This window comes from Nylanderia fulva, unplaced genomic scaffold (genome assembly GCF_048542155.1).
Source record: "Nylanderia fulva isolate GAGA-0341 unplaced genomic scaffold, ASM4854215v1 Scaffold4, whole genome shotgun sequence".
Taxonomy (NCBI): Eukaryota; Metazoa; Arthropoda; class Insecta; order Hymenoptera; family Formicidae; genus Nylanderia; species Nylanderia fulva.
This window is the reverse complement of record NW_028190476.1, coordinates 5,924,685-5,942,799: the sequence shown is the minus strand read 5'-3', so window position 1 is coordinate 5,942,799 and position 18,115 is coordinate 5,924,685. Positions and strand designations below refer to the sequence as shown.

At 36.2% G+C, this 18,115-nt stretch overlaps 3 protein-coding genes across 11 annotated transcripts in view; 1 reads left to right on the top strand and 2 right to left on the bottom strand.

The window, feature by feature from the left end:
- Window positions 1–2,151, bottom strand: part of LOC114937764 (protein-lysine N-methyltransferase SMYD4) — a 140,025-nt gene extending 137,874 nt beyond the window's left edge. For both annotated transcript variants that reach the window (XM_029311369.2, XM_085486112.1), the window contains exon 1: window positions 989–2,151. The gene's annotated coding sequence lies outside the window, so the exon portion shown is untranslated. The remainder of the gene's footprint in view (window positions 1–988) is intronic.
- LOC114937766 (growth factor receptor-bound protein 14) overlaps window positions 1–18,115 on the top strand; it is a 295,927-nt gene that overhangs the window by 72,366 nt on the left and 205,446 nt on the right. Inside the window, exons 1-2 of one of the 7 annotated variants that reach the window (XM_029311377.2) lie at window positions 6,426–7,318; window positions 9,879–10,259. The exons of 2 other annotated variants lie outside the window; for them this stretch is intronic. In XM_029311377.2, coding sequence (XP_029167210.1) covers window positions 10,202–10,259 — 58 coding nt within the window. In that variant the 5' untranslated portion in view covers window positions 6,426–7,318; window positions 9,879–10,201. 4 more of the 7 variants (XM_029311374.2, XM_029311378.2, XM_029311379.2 and 1 more) reach the window with 4 other exon arrangements.
- On the bottom strand, window positions 3,554–7,026 carry LOC146721901 (uncharacterized). 2 transcript variants are annotated; one of them, XM_085486114.1, is made up of 3 exons: window positions 6,301–7,026; window positions 4,262–4,295; window positions 3,554–4,082 (listed from the first exon to the last, which is right to left on the bottom strand). In XM_085486114.1, the coding sequence occupies exons 1-3, from the start codon at window positions 6,308–6,310 to the stop codon at window positions 3,647–3,649; spliced, it is 480 nt and encodes a 159-aa protein (XP_085342240.1). In that variant the 5' UTR covers window positions 6,311–7,026; the 3' UTR covers window positions 3,554–3,646. The 2 variants fall into 2 exon arrangements, 1 of the variants encoding a protein (XP_085342240.1); XR_014925477.1 differs by lacking the exon at window positions 4,262–4,295 and having other exon boundaries at window positions 4,020–4,082.

Genomic DNA, 18,115 nt, shown 5'->3' with positions numbered 1-18,115 from the left:
TCATATTTTTCGAGTTATTATACAGAGTGTTATAAAAGTACCGGAAACAGCAGAATAACTCGAAAAATATGAGTCCTAGAAAAAATACTAAGTACTGGGTTTTTATGATTTTTTCCTGGCTATCTGATGGTGACCTTAGCCAAGAAAAATCATAAAAACCCAGTACTTAGTATTTTCTCCAAGACTCATATATTTTTCGAGTTATTCTGCTGGTCCGCTACTTTTATAACACCCTGTATACTATATTAACGGTGATGATAATAATAACAGTAACAGACAGGCGATGCATTGGCCATCGCGCGGAGCACGTTGCATTGTTATCATTCCGTCTCTTTCTCTCTCTTATGGTACTCTGATCCGGTTTCTTTCCCGCGCTCGATCCAAAGGTATCGACCGACCAAAAACAACTATCCCCTCTAATCGTCTCGTCGCTTTCGCATCTCGTTTCATCAGGACCGTTTTACAGAAACGAATCCTCTGAAAGGACAATGAGACACACCGCGAACGAAACAAAATATTTTTCTCTTCGTCTATTTAGTTTTACTTTTTTGTTTAAAAAAATCAGTTATCATAACTAAAGTTAGTTGTGATATATTGCACATAAAAATAATTTAGTTATCAATTTTTTCTTAGAATTCATCCTGAAAATCATAGCAATAATGGGACAATATGATATTGGAAAAATTTTATAAGAATTCCTCTGATTAATATTTTTATACTACAATAAAAAATATTAATATCAAACACAATAAGATATAAAAATACCCATTTGATTAATTTTATTCTGTACATATTAATATTTTTTTATTGCGATAAATATTAATTAGAAAAACTCATAAAAATTATTCCAATACCACATGGTCCCACAATTACTATAATTTTCAGGGAAAATTCTCTCCATAGCTGCATAGCTAAAAATTAGGCATGACAATGAAATTTTGTGTAACATAGGGACAGCTAAAATTGAGTTAATTTTTGTTATACATACATCTTCGATTTTTTCAGCGTGGATATACTCTCTAGTATTTTCGCCCCGGTCATCCCTACTCTTCTCCCTCTATAACTGGTTCTTTCCCGTTCAGACTATTATTACTACTACTCGCTCCACGTGGCGCAGGCGTGGGTTTGTTGTCTCTCCGTCGCGCTCGTTTCCCGCGTCGCGGCTGTATTCTCTCCCTCGTGCGTATGCAGATAGATTTTTCCACCCCAGCCACTCTCGCTCCCTTCGTCGTCGAAGCGCGCGCTGCATTTATTGAACCGATTTCGTTCTTCGTCGCAGAGCACGTCCTCTCGTCGCTTATCCTTGCCTCGGCGTTGCCCGTTCGCCATTTGTCATTCCCCCATCGTAAATTCGTCTTTGCTACCATCCCCATCTAACCCTTTTCTCACGAGAGTTTTCCTCGTTTTCGTCTCTTTCTGCCCGTTGACGCTCCTATTCGTTTCTATATATTTGGAACATTTCGACGAGGCCGCGTGAGACACGTCGAGACCCGGCCATGTAAATTTAGCCCCATCGTCTTTGAATATACGGCGTTTTAACGTTGACGTGACAAGCGAGAAGTCGACGTTGTACCGGAATTTGAATTTCTTCCCCCATGAACTTTGCGCAAATTTTTAATCCTCAACATTTTATATTACATATAAAAATAAAGCCTCTTATGAATGAATTGTGTACACACATGTATATATGTGTTGCGAATTAATCGTTTGATCGTTCGACCGCACGAAAGTCATTCGCTCCAATTAATGCCCGCTTGTGTAGGTACTTCAATCGTCTCCGACGCAATTGGAGATGCGTATTAACTTGACCCGACCTTAACTCTCAACTAAGCGAGACCTTGAATCGAACGTGCTTTTGCGCGAGCGCACGTGCACCATCGTCGCGTGTCCTGAAATTCGAGTCGAGATTTTTGACTCTTCGCAACGACGCAATTGCGTATTCGTGTTCCTTCCTATCACGCGCATCGTGGCGACGACGATGCTGGTGGTTGGTGGTCGTGCACGATGACCAGGATCGATCGTTCGTCCCGGGAACTGGCGCTTACCGTATGACGTCACGCTACGTCACCGGAATGTGGTGGCGGCGGGATAGAATGCCGGTGAACTCAAAACATCACGCCGGTGTGTAGATTCAACCAGGAGCGGATTTAACGCAACGCGACATTCATTTTATATATATATATATATATATGGCACGAAACGTTATATCAAATACAATGTACAACCGTAATAAATTTACAACGGATAAAATAAAATGTATCTATATATAGATATATATAAAACTGAATTTTTACAGCCTCTCAAATATCTCTGCAGCATGTGTTATTTGAACAAAAAAATCATTTTCATTTTAAACGATTTATGTGAAAATTATCTTGAATCAATCGGCAATATTAATTGATACACAGAGAATTTACTCCGAAAATCATGGGACAATATTGGAAGAATTTGATAAGTTTCTCTGATTAATATTTACTACAATACAAATATTAATATCTAAATATCTACACCATAATAAGATATAAAATATGTTCGCTTAATTTCACTGTATACATAGTAAAATGTACTATATATATATTTTTATTAATATTTCTTGTTCCACGACTACCATGATTTTTCAGGGTAAATTCTAAGAGAAAATTCTTTCCGCGTATAAAATTAGAATCGAACTAGTTGAAGAAATAAAATATAAGACTTTATGTGAAAATTATCTTGAATCAATCGGCAATATTAATTGATACACAGAGAATTTACTCCGAAAATCATGGGACAATATTGGAAGAATTTGATAAGTTTCTCTGATTAATATTTACTACAATACAAATATTAATATCTAAATATCTACACCATAATAAAATATAAAATATGTTCGCTTAATTTCACTGTATACATAGTAAAATGTACTATATATATATTATTTTTATTAATATTTCTTGTTCCACGACTACCATGATTTTTCAGGGTAAATTCTAAGAGAAAATTCTTTCCGCGTATAAAAATAGAATCGAACTAGTTGAAGAAATAAAATATAAGACTTTATGTGAAAATTATCTTGAATCAATCGGCAATATTAATTGATACACAGAGAATTTACTCCGAAAATCATGGGACAATATTGGAAGAATTTTATAAGTTTCTCTGATTAATATTTACTACAATAAAAATATTAATATCTAAATATCTACACCATAATAAGATATAAAATATGTTCGCTTAATTTCACTGTATACATAGTAAAATGTACTATATATATATTTTTATTAATATTTCTTGTTCCACGACTACCATGATTTTTCAGGGTAAATTCTAAGAGAAAATTCTTTCCGCGTATAAAAATAGAATCGAATTAGTTGAAGAAATAAAATATAAGACTTTATGTGAAAATTATCTTGAATCAATCGGCAATATTAATTGATACACAGAGAATTTACTCCGAAAATCATGGGACAATATTGGAAGAATTTTATAAGTTTCTCTGATTAATATTTACTACAATAAAAATATTAATATATAAATATCTACACCATAATAAGATATAAAATATGTTCGCTTAATTTCACTGTATACATAGTAAAATGTACTATATATATATTATTTTTACTAATATTTCTTGTTCCACGACTACCATGATTTTTCAGGGTAAATTCTAAGAGAAAATTCTTTCCGCGTATAAAAATAGAATCGAACTAGTTGAAGAAATAAAATATAAGACTTCGCTGAGATCCGCGTCGATTCCGCTCCTGGTGCACGCCTGCGCGGCAGAACAATATATACAAGCAGACGATTCACCTGTACACAACGAAGATCCTCGTGGTTCATCGTACGACAGCAAGGGCGGGATGGCACACCGAATGTACGCGGAGCCAAGATCTAGGGCACGCTTCGTCGACGGCGCGTTTACGTTTCCTCTTCGTTGCCTTCCGTCTCGCGTCATGTGGCACCATGTCGACAAACTCGCGAGCACAATTACGCGAACGATGTCACCCGCGTGTGAATATTTTTTTCTTCGGTTCTCTCCCCTTTGTCCTGTCTCTTGAACGGCTTTGCCTTGCTTTCGGCTCTCGTTTTCAAGGGGTCCTGCACTGTAAAAAAATATGTAATATATTACATAAAAATATGTAAAATTACATAAATAATAAGTGTAAAATTACACGATAAATAATAAAAATGTTTACCTTTTCGATTATTTATCGTGTAATTTTACATTTATTATTTATGTCATTTTACATATTTTTAATGTAATTTTACAAAATTTTTTTACAGTGTGGCACGTTTTCTCGCAACCGGAATCAAACCTGAAGATCACAAAGATCGATTAGTTTATTGCGAAAATTAAATTAAATTGTAGAGAAAATTAAGAAATTTCTCTTCAACTTATATTTTTATTCACCTATTATTTATATATGACTGATATATAGAATATTGGGGAAGCTTCGCTGCATTCGTGCGGGAAAATTTGTATATAATTTTATATTCCTGGGATCGTAGGTAGATAATATCGCCCGCGCATTTCCGAGACGCGATTAATTATTCGGGTTTTCTATCAATTTCGCGGTATTATTATTAGACAACGCGATATTAGATTCCGCATATCAAGGGCGGAATAACTTTGAGAAAATCGAGGAATCGCACGCGTTGCCGGCATCGATCTCTTGATGTAATTCAAGAATTAATTAAATAATATATAATATGCGAAATTACATAGAGGTTCTATTTAAAGTTTTTAATTTAACCTTGAAAAGATGATGTGATAATGATGTATTTCTTCGATTTTCAATATATAAAAATACATTATATTATTTTTAAAACAATTATTTATATTTATTAATTGCACATCTCGCGAATATACAATGGCGGCGAAACGAGACAAATAAAAATATATATAAAAAAATAATACCTTAATTTATCGCGTATCGCTAATGTGCATAATTTTTAATTAAACTTTTACAAAGTTAAACAGAGAGCAAAAAAACGTACTATAGACAATTTCCATAAATATAATTGCTTTTTCAATAAAATTTAATATAAATGCTCGCAAATTAATTCTCATATTATTCCGTTTTGAAATCATCGTACAATCGAGGCTAAACGAAAAAAAGGATGCATGCACAAAAGAAAAATACGAAACATTAGAGGCAGCAGATCTGTGTTATCGGATACTTTCGCGGCCGATATGCTTTGATATACGATTTCGTTTCTCCGCGTCTTATCTCTGCAGATTTTATGCGACGCAATAAAGAGATTTCCCGTATACGTTAAGCGAGTCGAAGGACTCGAACAAGGAGAGAAGCGACGAGAACATGGGTGTCCGCAGGATTATTTCCAGGAGGGGGCATCGTTAAATTCTCATTCTTTATTTCTTAATTCTTTTAAAAAGTTGATTATTTTTATTTTTATATTAAATATATAAATATATTATATATTTTTATATTAAATATATAAATATATTATATATTTTATATAAAAAATATATAATATATATTTTATATAAAATTAATATAATTTATATTAATTTTATTTTTATATTAAATATTTATATATTATTTATATTTTTATATTTAATATAAAAATATTTTATATTAAATATTTTTATATTAAATAAGGAGAGTATAAACGCTTAATTTCTTTTTTATCAATTCCCAGGGGAGCAAATGCCCTTTTGCCCCCCTTCGTGGACGCTCATGGTCGAGTCGTCGATCGGAAACGACGAAGGCGTAGGCGGCATTCGAGAAAAAGCCTGTCTCGCGAGGGTTAGCGAGAAAATGGAAGCAGTCAGACGCGCGAGGACGATAGACAAGGACGGATTTAGAAGCTTCGTTGCCCGGTCCTTTTCTCGACGAACAAACAGGCAAAAACGCGACGCGATATCTTTTCTCTCGATTAATTTCATCGACCATCTTGAAAATCGTCGACGCCCCCGATACTTCGTGTCGACAAAAATATATAATTTATGATTGATACGTGGAAGAATTTTGGTTACCTCTTACGAAGCCTATGCGAATGATTTAATTATGCAGCCAGAAGAGAATTCAGACAGATTTACACATACATTTAAACGGAGCAACTTCACAAACGCGAGATTAGATGAACGGGCGGTTAAAACCACTCAGGTTGGCCAAACCTAAGCATTTCTAACAATAAATCAAATATATCTATTGGCCACCCTGCAAGCGCACGAACTATCGATTCAGGTGAAAATAGGCCCTAAAGTCGGAAAAAAAAAAAAATAGGACGCAACTCTCACCTATCTCACAAATTCATGACCGAGAAGAGAGTTCGTGAGGAAGGCCTTCTTCTCACCTGTGATCATCGTTAACGTCGCGATTCCACCCCTGAAACGAAGGAAGGAGTCCAAAGATCCAGAAAGCCGAGTTACGGATGCCAATGAAGCGATTCCAAGGAGGAGGGAGCCCACGAAGTACGTATGCGTGTCGAAAGTGCGCAATTGCGACGCGCAGGGCGAGTCGGCGGGACGCCCTACCGTGTCTGTGTGTGTGTGAGTGAGGGAGGCCGTACGCGGCGAGAAACGTCCCTCTCCCGCAGTAGTACTACGCGGGAACGCGAACGGTGCGGTCGCGAACTCACCTCGTGGCGCGAGTCGATTTATAACGCGCTACAATAGCGCGCGAATTCGATCGTGAGAAGAGACCGAAAGAGAGAGAGAGAGAGAGAGAGAGATAGAGAATCACGCGGAAGTGGCAGCACTCGGATGACAGCTTATCGCTGAATGGGTGGGGGCGCCAGGCTCCTCGTGTTTACGTTCCGCGGCGTGCGCGCGCGCGCGCGGTTTGTTTTGTTTACCGAGCGAAGTCAGACGCGCGCTTGATACGCGGCATCGGTGTCGCGTTATTCAAGACGATTCGCGAACAAAGCCGAACTCGCCGGCTGAAGTTGGCGCTTTATTAAGTCGGCAGGCCTTGGCGGCTCGGCAAGTCTCGTCGCGTCGCGTCTCGGGTCCTCGGCAGTTTTCGGCAATTGTCGTGACAGCGCCGCGTCACGCCTACCGTACGAAACTCGTGAGGGTTAGTCGACCCGGCGCGTCGCCACGCAGTGCACCGTTTTTCGCCGCGAGTTGTTGTTGTCGTCGTTTTTGATAAGAATTCGGAGAAGACCCGCGATCAATGTGCACGTGCGCGAGTGCGACGTGTGTGTTCTCTCTCTCTTTCCCTCGGAAGTGCGAGAGTAGACGCGGTGTGTGTTTGTGCAGTGTGATGAAATGTGCGCGTTCGCGGAAGCACGTGTGACCTCGCGTTCTGCCCCGAAGCTTGTTGTCGGATACGACGTACCTCGTGGAGCTCCCCGTGGGACGTAGAACGAGGTTAGATTCTGGCTGTGTGCGATATTATAGCTTGGAGTTCCGATGGCGGCAACGCCATTCGGTGTCTGCCCATGCGTTGGAAGTTTATTGTGAAGTTTGCCGCGTATATACGATTATTCCTGTCTTCGCGTCGCTTCGAATCCCGGGGGCAAAAAAAAAAAAATACGAGGGAGGGAACAGACGTTATTCGTGCGTGTTATCGCGTGTTTCGCTCCGTCAGTCTTAATCTCTCGCTCTTCGGCTCTTATATATTACGTATGTATGTGTGTGTGTGTGTATATGTTTATGTCTCGAGAGTGTGCGAGTTTCGATTGTGGCGACCTGAAGGCGTCGGTACAACGACACGAGATGCCCGTGAGTCTTTTCCTTCTTGCTTGCGCCTGCTGCGTAGTAACGCGAAATAATAGAGCACACCTCGCACACTTTTCGTTGTGAATCAATATTGCGTAATCTTACGTTGCTCGACCTTGCCGAGAACGTTCGGCTCGAATTTTTCGCGGTATCGTAACATTGACCATTTTAATGTATATTACCCGTATTATTGGCTCGATTGATTAACCCGATAACGTGGCACTTTGCAATTGAAATGTCGCGAGCCATTGATCCGCTAACATTATTACCAGTTTATTTTCACAGCGTTTTTTTCTCTCTTATTGACTTTCTCATTTGTATTCGGCGTATACAGGGTGTTATAAAAGTACCGGAACAGCAGAATAACTCGAAAGATATGAGTTGTAGAAAAAATGTTAAGTACTGGGTTTTTATGATTTTTTCCTGGCTATCTGACGGTTACCTTAGTCAGGAAAAAATCATAAAAACTCAGTAGTACTTAGCATTTTTTCTAGGACTCATATTTTCCGAGTTATTCTGCTGTTCCGGTACTTTGATAACACTCTGTATATAGAGATAATGCAGAGATAACATTGATGATACATTTTTCATTAAAGGGGACATATGTAAAAGGAAAGATATATATATACACATATATATATACACACGCGATAGCAATTTGAACTATTAAATACGGATTACTAAATAATTGAGATATCTACCGTCTATAACGCGAGAACTTTACTTTTCGTGAGTCGTTTGCGAGCGGTCGATTTCCGGAAACGCGTCGTTAATCACATGTGGCTCTAGACATGGGCTTACACGTGCAAGAATGCGCCCTGATTACCTCCTTTATCCGTGTGTCACACTTGGTGTGGGAGTCGATGACTTTGCTGCCTTTAAATTCGTGTGTATGCATTTTTACCCGCATATCCGCGTACGTTTTCTTACGAAAATTAACGCTTTCGTAAATTTACATATGTAATTAAGAGCAATAATTTGATTAAAATAAGAAACGATGACCGCGGCGTTTAGAAATGCAATGCAGAGATCAAATGGATACCAAATTTATTTATAATTCGTAATTAATTTTTTTTTAAATACGAGGTTTTTTTTACATAAATTATACATCTTGAGAATCGTAGATTCTTGTACTGTATTTCGATTATTAATGTAATACTAGTACTTTCGTGAATCAAAGAGCAGAGACATGTTTTAACACGAATTGCTTAAAAGATTAGAGATTTATTATTAGAGATTTAGTTTCAAGATTTGAAATCATGAAACTGATAAAAATCGTTGGCTTATTGTTAGTTGCCTAACAAACTTTCGTTCTTGAAACATGAGAACATATGAGATTTCTGGAAAACTAGGATAAATTAAAAAATGCCACAGAGAAGCATAAGTGCTCCTCATTTAATTTCGATCGGCTACTTAACATTTAAACATTTCTATTGAATGTATTATATATTATTATTAATATGACGCAATATGTTAATGATAATCATATTGACTCTATTAAATTACGTGTATACATATAAAAAAATGTTAGTTTGACTAAATCGTTCAACTAATTATTATTTTGATAATTAATTGAGCATATAAAAATATTTAAATTAAATACAAAATAACGTATTTGACTTAAATATTTATGTATGTATTCAATTAACAAAATAGTAATTAGTTGAACGCATTTAGTCAAGTTAATAACTTTTTTCTTAGTGTACACATATACAAATGATTTAATTTGCCTCTATTAATTGCGCGCGCTAAACTTTTTAATACATTATTTTTAAAATAATGAGGCAAAATTGATTTTCGACGAGCTCGCCGTACTCTCTTAACAATCTCATTATTACTTTCTCACGTATAAATAACTACTGTTTTTTTATTAGATTATATTTTTAATCGATATAAAATCGCGTGCTATTTGCGACACAAATATAGATATATCGCTCGCGATCGGAATTTTCTTCGCCTTGTGTATACTTTTTATCTGTACGACAGATTGACGTTCGTTTCTGATAGCTTATCCGGTGATTACGCGATTCACCATTTCTACGTGCGCGAATGTTTTTTTTACGGTTATTAATAATTAATAACATTATCTAATCTGTGACCTTTGCAATGATTGAGTCAACAAAATTATCTAATCCAACAGAAAGTGCTCTTTAATAAGCGCAGCGAATGTCATCGTCTTTACATCGTCGTTTCAACGTATAAATTTTAGATCCTAAATTTGCGGTTCCGAGACCCTCACGTGATTCGATTGATCGAAAAGACGAAATTGACATTTATCCTCTCATTTAAAAAAAAATCCCCAAAAAAACGCGAACGTTAAATGGCGCAAAATGCGCGCGAGTGAGTCGATGCCTTTCGAAAAACGATGCGGATGACAAAACTAGTTTGTCGCATTTGATAAGAACCTTCGCGATACAGTGTCCACTGAATTGACGGGGGTGGAATTGTGTACGAAAATTGTTGTGCGCGAAATTACGAGAATTACGACCGGACGACTATTTATCACGGAGTATCATCGACATCCGGCGCAACATGGATTACCAGCGGCTCCTGTCCTCCAACAACAACAACAATTATCCCACGCACCACCGTGAGTACCCAATCATTTCTCGTCTCGTCACTCACCACGTGGCGTAATAATCTCTCAGATTCGAGCACCTTTATTCAAGACACCGCATTATCGAATCGCTTTTTGAGGGAAAAAAAAAAAACGCGGTTTGATGATACCGCGGTCGGATGATACTGTACTAATTTTGTCCGACTATCGGAGATTGCATCTTGCCGTTGCGAAGGCCCTCGAGAGTGCACCTTTATCTTTTATCGCCTTATCTTTGATCGCAATTAGCGCGCTGCTCGTGCCTTTTTATTTACCTTGCTTTTGTCAATGAACGGCGAGATGGAGCGTGCTGCAAAGTCCTACGTGCAAACTGGAATGCGTAAATACATTAGCCATACACTGGCGAACGGTTGATTTATCCACGAGCGTCGTCGGCTCACGTAAACGAGAAGTCGATCAACGTCGCGGTGGACGACGCCACGTGATATGTCTCGCGTCACTCTTCTCGCACCAAACGGTGCGTCGTGTTTTCCTTGCACGATAATTTATTCCCCTTCGATTGTAGGTAGGATACCCGGATTTTGATGAACTTTTTTGTGTCATTTTTTATGCATTATTTTATACATATTTATGCGATGCATTTATTTATTTATGGTCTTTCAGTTATATAAGATATTTTATCACAAGGAAACCTGAATAATTTATAAAATATTTTGTTTAGGATTGTTAAATGATAAAATTTATTTAGATTGAACACATTGATGAATAGGATTAATATGTACAATATTAAGAACGGAGAGAATTTTCTCTTTGAATTTACACTGAAAATTATGGTAATCAAACAATATTAATATGTATATAACAAATTTTACTACGTACATGATAAAATTAATCGAACATATTTTATATCTTATTGTGGTAGACAGTATTTTTTTATTGTGGTAAAAATATTAATCAGAGAAACTCTTATAAAATTTTTACAACACCGTATTATCATGATTTTCAGGATAAATTCTAAGAGAAAATTCTTTTTGTATATGCTTGATCGGTTTTGTCACAATAGTAAATTTTATTTGTTAATATTTTTTACTTTTCTCTTACTCTATTTCTATCACTTTAGATTATTCTATAAACGTTTTTAAATTTTAAGATTATCAAAATCTGGGTAAATAATCACATATGTGATTTCTCTTGATTTATGACTTATATGCGTTTACAGATTTTCGGTATCTTAGATTCGGAATATCGAAACACCACCGTAAGAATTGCTGGCACAGGTGGCATCGCGATATTTCGAAATGTTCTTTTACGGAAAAATTTCCCGCAGTATTTTAGGACAGGGTCAATTCGATATGTCGATATCGTTATAGATATCAGTCCAGCGGTTCTCGTCGAAGAAAAGATTTCCTTTGATCTTACAAATGTGCTTTCACAGAAACTCACGCATATTTGATGACATTTCAATTCTGTAGTGCATAGCACACATACACATTCGTAGTTCTATTGTCATATTTTTCGAAATGATCTGCGAAGGATAGGACCTATTTTTCTGAATCTTAAACTCATTCGTATCTATTATTTTCATTCAATATTATTATCGACTTACATTTTTATATCTTTTTTTCTCTTTCCCCCATAATTTTACCACACAATTTATATAACATAGCACCAAAATGTAAATGTCTTTAAATGAGAATAATGATACGAACGGGTCGAAGAACCACGCTTTTCGCATTTCTGTAAAGAGTTCTGTATCGTTCCGCGAACATCGATTTATTGTTAGCAACGCGACAGTAGCGACTTCGGGAATCGACGGGACATTTGATTGCGACCCCGAGATCCCGTTGGCGTCACCCGATCACTCGTTTCGCTTTTTGCACACCGCGCGTACATTTTTCGTGCCGAATTTTCGGATACGGCTCGAGTATCGCGTGGAGTATCAATTTTTGAGACAGAAAGGAGGTAGATCGGTCGTTGCGTAAAGAGAGCTCCTTGTGAAATACTCCATGGTGGTCCTTGAGCTGGCTTTCGCAACGACGGGATCTCCGATTATCGTAGCTTTTGATGGTCTTTTAATAAGGCCGGTTCGTCGCGCTTCTTCGTAGAGCGCGATCTGATTTTCACGTGGGGATTGTAATCGATTTACTTGATCGATGTTTCGTATGTCCGTATTTTCGAGGGATCGTCGCGCGGAAATTTTACGATCATTATTAAAGTCCTCAGCTAGGATCGAACACGCAAACTTTCCTGCATTTTTGAAATTATTCTTCGGAATTTTAATTTAAGGGAGATTTTATAATTACTATTTTGTTTTAAATTTATTCCAGAATTTTATAATTTAAGAGGAGAGATTTTATAATTATTATTTAAATATTTTTATAATTAATTTTTAGGTAGTTTTGTATTATGGATATTTTTAAATTCTTCTAATGGGAAATTAATTGAACCAAATCTTGCACATTAAGATAATAATTTAAATTTACTTTCATTTTTTTGAATGAGCGATCTTTCGCAGGAATCTAATTTTTTGCGATTAATTATTGCGTTAGTTCTGATAAGAGAAAGTCACATCTATCAAAGCAGGCATTTGTTACGTACCTCGCTACGTAACGAGCTGGCTTTCTAGTTTGTTAATGCGACTAGGAATAATGCGCGATCGAAGTTTTCACGTAATACGTCCTTGAGGAACGTGAAACTCGTTTGTAAAATTGATGGACGGTAAAGGGCAGCTGATGAGTTTATTGCTGAAGAGCATACATTTTATCTCGTCAAATCGCATCGCTTTGATTGATATCGAAATAAATAAAATCTATTTTGACAAAAATTGTGACGTTTAATTTTTTTTTGACATTGGTTTTACGATTACATACTTATTGTTAGATTATTTGAAAAGCTCGAAAACGCAATTTGCGCAGAGCTCTCGAGAGTATCTATAGACCGACTTGTTTCCGAAAGTCGACAATGCATGGTTCGTAAAGCGAAGACGATGAAGATGAAGCCCATTGGCGACTTGAACGGATCGCTTCTTTTTTTTTTTTCTTCGAGACAGATAGTGGTCTTGGCGGATGGCCAGTCGTTCTTGTTAGTTGCCAGAAGAGTATCGGTCTGCGATTTTTTTTGAGGGGATGGAAGTGATTGTAAAAGCATCTTCAAGATTAAATTGACTCCGCCTCGTAAATGCCTTACTCGATTATCAGACTACTATGTGATGCTGATTTAATTTTCAATCGACTGACTGAAATTTTTCTTCTTTTTACATTTCCGTCTTCGAGCGTCGCTTGAACAATCAATAGTCTCTATATATTTGATAATATTATTAAACAACTGATGTGGGACGAATACCGGAAGGTTTCTCTGCAGCTCGCAGTTTATTTTATCATGAAACTCACAAGTCAAAACGCTTGATGCCGACAAGACATTCAATTCCGTTCTTTTCTCCCCGTCGAGCAATATCGGAATGATGGCTTAATGAGCAACGTCAGTCGGTCAAACGAGCGAAATAACGAGCGACGTAGGCACACATTTGCGAGACCCGCTGGTAGAGAAAGAGCAAGAGCAGGATACATTATTGTCCGCGATCGTTTAGCAATGATATCGGGTTATATGGCTCGTGATTACACCTCTCGAACAGGCCATCGCCCTTTATTTATGCAAACCCGCGAGAGATGCAAGTTGTAACTTAGCCGAATGCTTTTGTAATCCCTCCGCGAAAAACAACGGCAAGAATCGAATTCGTCTCGTATGCAGCGGCTCATCGTGGTTACCGTTCTACTGAAAAGTGCATGCTCTGCAGAAGTTTCTTTTCATTGAAAAGATTAGGTGACTATTGGAGAATTTCAATAGATCAATTCGAATTTTTTTCCATTTTTTTAATATTAAAATTAAATTAAATTTTTTATTTTAGCTTATAATTTTTTTTATATTTTATATATTATAAGAAACTTTTGGAGATTTTCTAGGAATTTTTGAATCGTCATGTTTTTTTCAAAATTATATTGTTTGCATAAAATAATCAAAGTTCACACTTTTTTAGTAATAAATTAGATATCAAATTGAATTAAAGCCAGTTTTTTTTTACATCGATCGTTTCTAAAATACATTAATACAAATTTTAAATATGCGATAAATGTTAAATTACAAGTTGTTTCGGTATTTGTCACAAAAATATTTGTCGTCGCACAATCAATTGTTTACGGTTCGAAATCATGTAGAATTCCTTGTTGTTATTCCACATCGTCGGAAGAAGCGGGAACACGCTGAAAATTTTACACTAGCCGTGTATAGGAGCAGCAAATCGGGGCAGCCGCCAAAACACGTTCGAGCTCGACCTAGTCAGCTCGGCCTGCCTTGGTTCTTATCGATCCACCTTGCATAGGCTGTCTCCATTCTTCCGAAATATTTGCCTCGCCACGATAACGGTGAGATGGACATTGCAGTTTCAGCTGGCGAGTTCGATAAATCTTGATGCACGATTCGAATCTTTCATTTGAAACTTTACGTCAACATATATTTCGATTATTCCAAGATATCAGGGGATCTAGATTTTTAAAAATATTTTCTGGATAAATGATACATGTCTCAATTTATATGTGTCATTTATTTTGTTATTCCACCATAATTATATAGAATCATTATCGCACGAAAATATAAGAAGGAATTGTTTTACTCCGAATGTAAATATATGCAATCGTGGTTTCTCGCTGCACGAGGTATCGATATTTTTGTATTCTCTCGCGGTAATATATGTCTCATTGTTTTCTTATTTCCAATGAAATTTTCTGTAAGGGATAAGATCATTCGCATTCTTGTTTATCATGCTACGATGTCACGATGATCAACCACTATTGTCTTTCCAACACATGACTTATCCATTTCCTCTTTCGATTGTTAAAGTCTTTGATCATGTGGTAGATAAAAGTTCGTGATAAACGATAAATGGAGATAGGATGTGAGAGATAAAGTCTCTCCTCTTATTATTGCTTGTGTTATTTTTCTCGGCTGCGCATGTTCCGGCTTGTGCTTATGGAACGACCCGGTTTCGTCATCGTGACAGGTAGATGTCCGCATACCAGGTAACTTACGAACGTGTATGACTGAGAGAAACGTCACCGGGATAGTCGACAGACGTCGACGTGTCCAAAGCGCCTTTACGATATCGAGATAACGTGTTATCGCCGTGACAACGGTGATTAGAAATCCGTTACCTTGTAAATATTAGACGTTCTAAATTATGACACTCGAGAAGAAAATTAAATATTCTTGTACGGATCATTTGTATTTTTTACCAATGACATCGCTTCATAATCAGTTTGATTCGTAAAGTATAGCGAAAACTGCTCGCTGAATCTAAATACATGTATAACAGTTGTCAATATACAGAACAATTTATATGTCGAGTTTCATTATCTCGAGTTTCTACAGGGAGAGAATTTTCTCTTAGAATTTATCCTGAAAATCATGGTAATCATGGACAATATGGTATTGAAGAATTTTGTAAGAATTTCTCCGATTAATATTTATCACAATAAAAATTATTAATATATATATAGTAAAATTCATCGAACATTTTATATTTTACTGTGATAGATGTTACTATTTTTATTGTGGCAAATATTAATCAGAGGAATTCTTATAAAATTTTTTAAATACCACATTGTCCATGATTACCACGATTTTCAGGATAAATTCTAAGAAAATTCTCTCTGCATTAATTGTGTCACTTTGATTAAATTTTTATTAGGGAAATGTGTAATCTAATTAAAATTTTTGATTATTTTTTTTATATACATATAACGTTTAATTAAAATAGTTAATTGAGAAATGTTATAACAGTAGAAGAAATACACAGTGCGCTGTTAATGTTTCTTGCGTTACGTGCGGTCTTCGCAAAATTAGGTTTGAATTTATAGATGTGTTTCATATAAAGGGAGATTACGGTTGCGGATACAGATATGTGTGACAATATAGACGGATTGACAAAGGGAGCAGCAAAATAATGAACCGGGATGAAATAGTACATATATAGATATATATTAGTTTATAGATAATAGAAATGTGAGTAGGCTAAGGTTGCTGTTATTTGAAACTCGCGATCTGTGTTACTAGATAATGAAAAATACATATGTATATCTTGGAATTAAGAAAAGATGTATGTACCTTTCTTTATTCCGAGAACATGTTTCTTTTCTTCCCTGATATTCACAAGCAGATACATGTATTCTTCTTTAAAGAAAGAAAGAAAGAGAAAGCATATTTATACAATATATATATATTTTATTGTCAGTAGCAATTTTCTATTTTTTAGTAATCACGGTTCTCGAACGAGAAATAAATGAATTTATATAATATATTGGTTAAATAAATTAATTCACGTCGATTAAAAAGTTTCGCAATTAAAAACAAGATTTCATTACTCTATAATTACAGCGTTTATTTTTTAAAGTATAGAAAGTAATAAAATTAAAGTATATATAAAAATTGATCGTTAGAGAATTTAGCAAATGTTGTCCATCGGTTTTATTCGTGTAACCCGGAAATGTCGTGCGGAGGCAGCTGCAATCGGCGATGCTCAACATTACGCGCTTTGCGCATTTGCGTACCGCATACCGGACGATTGCGGGTTAATTAATTGCCGTAATAAACGGTCAACGTGGCCCGCTAATTCGAGAGCCTGTCCTCGCACTCGGTCCTGTTACAGTTTGACTACGATCCCTCGATGTTCTCGTAATCTACGACGACGCGATAGAGATTCCTTTCGCGATCGATTGCAAAATATATTAAGGTAGAAGTCTATTATTCATTATATTATTTCTGTTCAATTGCAAACCCCTGTTGCAATTCGTTCATTTCAAACTTATCTAAAGGCTCAAATAAACTGCACTTTCGAAAGTAAACATTTAGAAAGAATAAATTCTGATCGAGAAGTAGAACAGATAATTTCTCCCACTAGGAAATTTGAATGTAAGAGGTTAAAATATTTTAATAGCAATTGATTGATTGAATATGGAGTGACATAAAGCGTTTATTTCATGACAGATTCAAATTGAATTTTACCTTTAACGGAAACGCTGACTCAACGAAAGTCAAAGTGCAAATGCATACGTTTAATTAAATTGCAACACGAATGAACGCGTTATTGATTTTCTACTGACTGTTATCGGTAACAATCTTAAACATTGCAAAAGATAGTGTGCAAAACAATTTACATTTTTATCGTCTCGAGATAAAAACTTTCAGCGAAATTCATGGCTCGATTGCAGCTGATCTCTTCCATCGAATATCGATGCAAATTTTTGCTTATAGGATTCAACATTTCCATTTCTCAAACTTTTGAAAAATTATTTCGTATATGTCGTTGCCCGTCGACTTTCTCTTTTTTTTTTACTTATTACTCATTTGCTATTCTTAGAATATCGCAATTATAGTCGAATTCATGAAGGAGAGAGGAGTTAGGGAAAAAAGAGTTTATTGATCAGATCAATTGAAAGAGAACAGGAATCTTTGAATTCTATTCGGGTCTACTAGTTTTGCCGTTGATATAGCTTTCTCTACTCTTGTTTCGTTCTCTGATTCGTGGAAACAATTGTTCGTGAAACGATTCACAACGAGCGAATTCGATGGATACGTACATCGATGAGTATTGGCGTCGTTGGCATACATATACATGTGGGTTTTCGTTACTAGTGCATCGTCACGACCCCGGATACAGACGAGCGATTATTAAAGCACTATTTAACGCTTCAAAATATCTTTATGCGGCGAGAACTTTTGCGTGTTCGACCTAGCTGGAGGAGAGTCTCCTTCGATTAAATCGTAATGTTAATCGCGTATTGTGTATAAATGAATGTAGAAAAGCATGCAAATGTATCTGAGAAATTGAGATATTTCAT